At 38.5% G+C, this 6604-nt stretch overlaps 1 protein-coding gene across 1 annotated transcript; it reads right to left on the minus strand.

The window, feature by feature from the left end:
* Positions 1-984: 984 nt before the first annotated feature.
* Positions 985-6224, minus strand: hrg (poly(A) polymerase hiiragi). The gene is made up of 7 exons (XM_088201293.1): positions 5740-6224; positions 5304-5641; positions 4365-5235; positions 4164-4294; positions 3926-4090; positions 3692-3853; positions 985-3314 (listed from the first exon to the last, which is right to left on the minus strand). The coding sequence occupies exons 1-7, from the start codon at positions 5864-5866 to the stop codon at positions 3153-3155; spliced, it is 1956 nt and encodes a 651-aa protein (XP_088057419.1). The 5' UTR covers positions 5867-6224; the 3' UTR covers positions 985-3152.
* Between the last annotated feature and the right edge of the window lie 380 nt (positions 6225-6604).

The following is a 6604-nucleotide window of genomic DNA, read 5'->3' on the forward strand; positions in this document are numbered from 1 at the left end:
AATGAGACGGAGTACACCAAACTAAAATCAATGACATCTATTTTATTATTCGTAAAGGGCTGATCTACACGCTGCCAGTTGCTGGCATGCCAGCTGGAAATTGACTGCCGAGTCACTGGCACATAACGACTGGCATTCTAGTTCACTGGCATGCGACGTCTATCTATAATTTTTCTTTCGCTTAATTCCTCATGAGAGATAGGTCGGCTTGGTTTGTATTTTACGTTGTGTTTGATTAATTTGTGGTTTGGGTTTGAACAGCAAGTGAATGTTTCGCAATTAGCAAATTTAATTTCATAGACTAATACACATAATTTAATTAATCAGTTAAAGTATATTTTCGCTAGAAGAAATATATATCTACTGGTGAAAATGTATGTGGACTTCACTAGTGAAAATATAACTTCACTTTAACATTTATTTATCGCATGTAAATAAATAATGATACGTATGTAAATGTATATATTACTATGTATGGAAAAATTGAAATCATATAACTTTACTAGCACCTGGCAGATAAATTATCTTTTTACCGATGAAATGTATTCCGATATGATTTTACTGAAATGACATATTTTAAAAAATATTTTTAAGACCATGCGTCGTGGTTTCATACTATCAGTCCCGGTTTCACAAAATTTCCGAGATGACAATTTTTATTTCACCGCATTCCAACTTAGCACATCTCAGCATCACAAAATGCAAAAAATTCTGAGAAGACCTTTTTTCTATCCCGGTTTAGTTTCATAATTATTGTAAGTCTACTTATACAGAAAAGTCCAGTTATTGTTCTCTCCTTGAGAAGCCAAATTTACCAAATCCATCGCTACAAATTTGTGTAGATGATGAAGAAAAAAACATTACACATACCTGTTTCTTAAAAACTTGTATATCAAAATAGTGACCAACTTCAGAACGCTAAGAAAAACATCTATAAAAGTATATATATTTCTTTAAGCTAAATTTTATTTAAAAAAAATAATGTTTCGGATTTTAGATTTCTTTATTCTTCAAAATATTATGTAATACAACCAATACATATAAAACATAAAATACATACCGTTGCACCATAAAAGTGTCATCAAGAGCCAATTCTATAAAATAAAACATATTTTAAACTGAAATTATGTTGGTGCACGAAAACATTATTACGTGACGCATCAGATGTACTGTTCCTTGTATATGTTTTATCATTTAAAAAAAAGAATAATTGTTTGCATTACATTTACACATACAAAATTATATTTAACTCTGATCTCGAACGAGGCAGACGAGAAAACGAATTACTAGCACTAAACAGTATTTATAAGTGTACTCAGTGGGAATAATTATCATCACTCGTAACAATCAAACTCCTTCCGTCGGATCCACAAAGACGTAAATCTCGTCCACATAGTAATGAAAGACGGTCATACTTTTTATATATTTTTACATCTAATTATCAACTTTCCTCTATCACTGTCGACGCAGCAGAAGAGTACAGCTGAAAAATATTTAAACGTTTTAATATTATATCCGTTTAATTATTTATATATCATTTAAATATACATACATATCGACATCAATTATACTTAGACATAGAATCGTATATCATTCTTTGAATTCACTATTATGTACAAAATAAAATTTTATTTTTTTGCATGATTCAAGAATGATGAGATTCTAACATATAGTTAGCCGATATTACATTAAAAAATTAAAAACAAAAACATTACCGTAAATCACCAATACTAAAAATGAAAATTTATGTTATTTAACAAGAATATTATTTCAAACGCAATTTGCGTCATATTAATCAATCACAGAAAAACGTTTACAATCAAAAAGTAAATCAAAAAGTAAAGGTTGACGTAAACAACTATTTCAACAACTTAGTGTCATCCGAAAAGTCTAAAATTACACATTGGGACTATTTTATTTATTTACAAAAATGACTGTACTGTGTTATCTTTTTAATATTTTTATGAGAAATGCAGTGAACACCGGTATTGAGACAAAAGGCACAATACACCAGAAACTGTGCGGATGACATCAATGTTAAAGATCACAGCTCTGGAGCACAATAGGCAGACAATCGCAAAAGAGACGCATACTAGAAGAGCTAAGGCTCATCGAAGACTGTGTACTGATTATGAAAGAATTGAAATGCATGTCAGTTCTAAAATTAATTATAAGGCAAAAGCAGAGATGCATAATCATATCGTACAAAAGGCCACTTTTTAATTGAGCATGCCGTAAATATTAGTAAAATCTTCGTATATTTAGAGAAGAATGTAAGCAAAATATAGATACAAGTTTTATTGTAATAACATTAGGCAGTAAACATTAATCGATTTATTATGATGTAGCTCAAAGAAATCGCGTCAATATAACTATTTAGCATGAAAGCTTTAAAAAATAATATTTCTTACTTAAATAGAGCATCTAAATGCCTGCGGACGGTCATGAGAGATTTTCGTAGAAGCGATGATATTACATTGAACATGATAATTATAAATTTACTACTAAATAAATTGGCTTTACTTTTTGATTCACCTATTTATAATCAATCCATCGAATCGGCGATTCAAGAACGCAGACGGAAGACCCATTACGATTGTTTAAAAAGAAAAGGACGACTTTTATGACTAATTAAAAATACACAGGAATTTTAAATATTCAATCTTATAGATTGAATGCAATTAGATATGAAAAAAAATGGAAAAAATCGTTGACTTAACGTTTCATATTTACATTTCGTTTCTACAATTAAACAATAATCTAATATATTTACATCATATTGAGATGGATTTTAACTTTTGGATAATTTGTTAATTTCAGGTTCAGCAGCATGCAAAACATCAGGCGTTTTTATTGTACGTATTTCAAATATTATAATTGCACTTAATCGTATTGCTTTGCCTGAAAATTTTCAATTAGATTCTTTGTAGTGTCATTGTATTGTTATTATGATAACCCACGAACCTGAGAAATGTATATTTATATATGTAAATAATATATTATTAAAATAAGACGACGCGTGCCAATACTCAATTATTCAGAGTGAGCGGACGCTTGTTCCGACTTAATGTACCCGCAATTTGTTCAGGATTTTTAACATCGAATCACTGAATGTTCGCAATAATATGAACTATACATCCAGACTGACGTCCTCAAGTCAAATCGCTCCCTTGACTCATACTGATGCAATCGTTGGATTGCACGCTTGCGGAAACTTGACTCGGTTCGGCCCGAGGCTGATTCGCCGAGCTCATCGATATTTCCACATGCATGGAACTGTTGGAGTCGTCGTTGCACACAGAGTTCTCTTCGGCCTGAAATATAAATAATAAAAAAAAACATAATATTGCATATTAAAGAAATCAAAGTGTGCATATTTTATATCGATTGTGTGTTAAAATGATTATGAAGAGTGAAACGTAGACAGTTTGTAAAAAACATAGTTTATTACGTCACATATATGTACATAGAAGTTGAAATGAAAATTTACAATCACATCGTACACTTAAACATTTAAACATTTACACATTAAAAAGATTAATCATACATACATAAATCAGTCTTATTAACATTTTTACAATTAAAGTAAAAAAAAAAACATTTACATTAAAGCTGAATGTATGCTTTTGATTATTTTTTAAAAGCTTTCTTATTTTTTTGTCGGATAGTAAACAGTTTTTACTGTACTCACGTTCGATTCCGACACTCTCTTTTTCTTCTCGTTGTTTGCGGCGAAACTGTCGCTGCGCCTCTTAGTCGGCGCGTTCGCGTTGCTCTGCGAGGTCTTCCTTTCGCGTTTCACCAGAGCCATCGGCAAATAGTGGGACAGCTGCTTCCTCTTCACGTGGCGAGCCTGATGAAGAATAAAAAATATGAATCACATAAAACAATCATTTATGATTTTAATCAGATAAATTATAATCACCTCGATAGTCATGCCTTCCTTCAGTCTCTTGATCTGCTTGGCGTGATTCGTGACCATGTCGGTGAACGTGAAGATTTCGTATCTTAAATCTACGTTCATATCGGAGTTCTTGACGGACGGCGGTTGGAACGCTAAACCGATGAACCACATGCTGCAGAATTTACTCTGGAAAACGATCGGAATCGATTAATATACTACATCATAAGATAATATGCGATTCGAGAGAAACGATACATACCTCCGGTAACGGCTCTTGTTGGTATGCGTTGGCAGCGGGGGCCTGGGGAGCCGGCGCCTGATTATTGGGCTCCAAAGCGTCCGCCGGCGACGGTTTAGCGTCGACGTCGATCACTTGGTTTGCTTCTAAAACTATAAAAATGCATATATTGCACGACGAACGAAAGATTCGATCAATGTCGACGTAAGTTTGGAAACGTACCCGGCTGCACTGGCTCGGTAGCGTTGATCGGCTCGTACGTCTCCGGATTTATATGAGCTATGACGATGTTCTCGTTGCGTTCCAAATTGCCGATCAGCAGTCTCAGCTTGCTGGTGATGAGTCCGCACCACTCGAGCTGATCTTCGGCGGTCTCGCTGCATGCCAGAAGCACGATGAAGTGCCTGTATCTGGTGAAGAACTGAGGCGGTTCGAACAGCTTATCCCAGCTGCATTTCCCCAACATGATGTCCTCGGTTATGTTCAGGCCGATTCTGAACTCCTCCATGATGACGGTTCGCGTGGAAGTGGAGACGTTGTACGTGCTGTTCTGCTGCGGGTAGGCCGGAGTGATGATGGGCATCAGATGATAGCGATCGGACACGTTGACGCGGGGATCCCAAACGGGAAAGCCGAGGTTGACGGTATCGGGCTGCTTTAGAAGAACGGGCTGCGGCCACTTCCACTGAGAGAACACTAAGAAGAACTTATGGACTAGAGTGGCGGGCAGAGCGTTGGGGTAAAGCTGGCAGGTTCTGGCGACGAGCATCGCCCAGGAGACGCCTCCGAGGTATCCCAGCGCGTTGGAGTAGATGCCGTGTCTTTTAGCCCACAGTTTGATGGCGCGCAAAGCCAAACGAAAATTGTGCATGTCCGGCACGAGTCTCAATATCTCGTCTGTGACTCTGCATCCGTTCAAGCTCCTCACGCACTTCTTGTCTAAATTCTTCAACAATATATCGTCCCGCAGATCGAACGAATCCGGTATCTCTTTGAGTGCGAGTCTAGCGAACAGCAAATCGATCTCTATGCCGTCAAAGTTCATCTTGATAACGGGAACAAAAGCTTCTTCGACGGTGCGCAAGTCTGTCACCTAAATAGAATATTTGCATTAGAATTAACGAATAACGTTAGATGTCGTAGGTAGATAGATGCGCGTACCTCGTCTTGTAATTTTAACAGCTCCATAAACGAGGAAAAGTAATCGGTTCGGTCGACGTGTCTCGGAGCTACGCATAAAGCGTCGATGTCGGCGCCCCTGTGGTGCACTCCGAGTCTGTACGAGCCGAACGTGTAAATATTGCCACCGACTGTGTCCGCCACGCTCACTGGCATGTTGCGCTGCAACGACAGATCGAAGATCCATCTCCTAACCAGACCGTGCAGCTTTCCTAGCACTTCCATGCGGTGGTGCATCTCCGGTTCGCTTTCGAACACTCCGTACGGCTCCAGACAAGTTTGCAGTTCGGCCGTTTTTTCATAATCTACGGGCCTGGGACCTGAAAGACGACGACGACGACGACGACGACAATTATAGTTAAAAAGTTATATGGGTTGATAAAATTGTAAAAATAAACATTTGACAGTGTTGACTCACCAGCCGTAGAGATGGCGGACGTCATTCCTAGCGTCCTCTGGTTCTGGTTGTTCCTGGGAGGAGGGTTGGCGGTGTTGGTATGCGAATACTGGTTGGCGGGCCACATCTTGTTCGTGCTCTTCAACATGAGATGTCTGAGTGAAGCGAACGACTGTTCAATATGGTCTCGCGGAGCGAACGTTGCGCGGTCGGCGGCCGAAGCGCGAATGACTGCTGGCTGAGCTGCGGCTGAGCAGCGGCTGCGGCTGGAGCTAGCGAGCGGCCGAAGCGGTGCGCGGTGCGAGGTGATGGCGCGGCAGTCGACTCACGAATGACCGGCCGCGGCGGAGCCCCGGGTTTTTATACCCGAGCGGCGGCGCGCGTCGGAAGGGCGCGCGGGCAGCGAACGAAGGGTGAGGCGCCGCCCCCTGCCCGCCAGCGCCGAAGAACGCCGCCGCTGGCGCACCCGCAACGCTTTGTCAACTCGGCCGCGATTTCTTGACACTAACGATACCAAACACGACCATAAACTAATGTTGATTTCGACTCATTTTCGCCAGTTTAGGCATCGTTAAAATACCCTAATAATTATATTCAAAACAGGCTAAAAAATAAACTAAACCTTCAAAAAATACTATCCAAAAGGCTCTTGAAAACATTTCATCTTACACATATTTTTAGATTACAAAATTGTACTACTCTTTTACAGTTTTAATTTACTATTTAGTCGATAATTTATTGCTTAAATGTTAAATATAATTTATACGTGTTTATTTTATTATTTAACATCGTTGAAAATTAAGACATGGTAGATTAACTTTGAACGACGGTTGTACGTACATATATGGATTAGTTTTTAGCCTTTCTTCTAAAAAAATTTACTCTA

Source organism: Plectrocnemia conspersa, unplaced genomic scaffold (assembly GCF_051122295.1).
Source record: "Plectrocnemia conspersa isolate PC_06_02 unplaced genomic scaffold, ASM5112229v1 ptg000013l, whole genome shotgun sequence".
NCBI classification, from domain to species: Eukaryota; Metazoa; Arthropoda; class Insecta; order Trichoptera; family Polycentropodidae; genus Plectrocnemia; species Plectrocnemia conspersa.

Excerpts from the sequence above, each read along its gene's own strand:
- hrg (XM_088201293.1), bottom strand. The coding sequence starts at position 5,866 with ATGTTGAAGAGCACGAACAAGATGTGGCCCGCCAACCAGTATTCGCAT. Across the intron at positions 5,642-5,739 it reads GTCCGCCATCTCTACGGCTG|GTCCCAGGCCCGTAGATTAT; the intron begins GTGAGTCAACAC and ends GTCGTCTTTCAG. Across the intron at positions 3,854-3,925 it reads AGGAAGGCATGACTATCGAG|GCTCGCCACGTGAAGAGGAA; the intron begins GTGATTATAATT and ends ATTCTTCATCAG.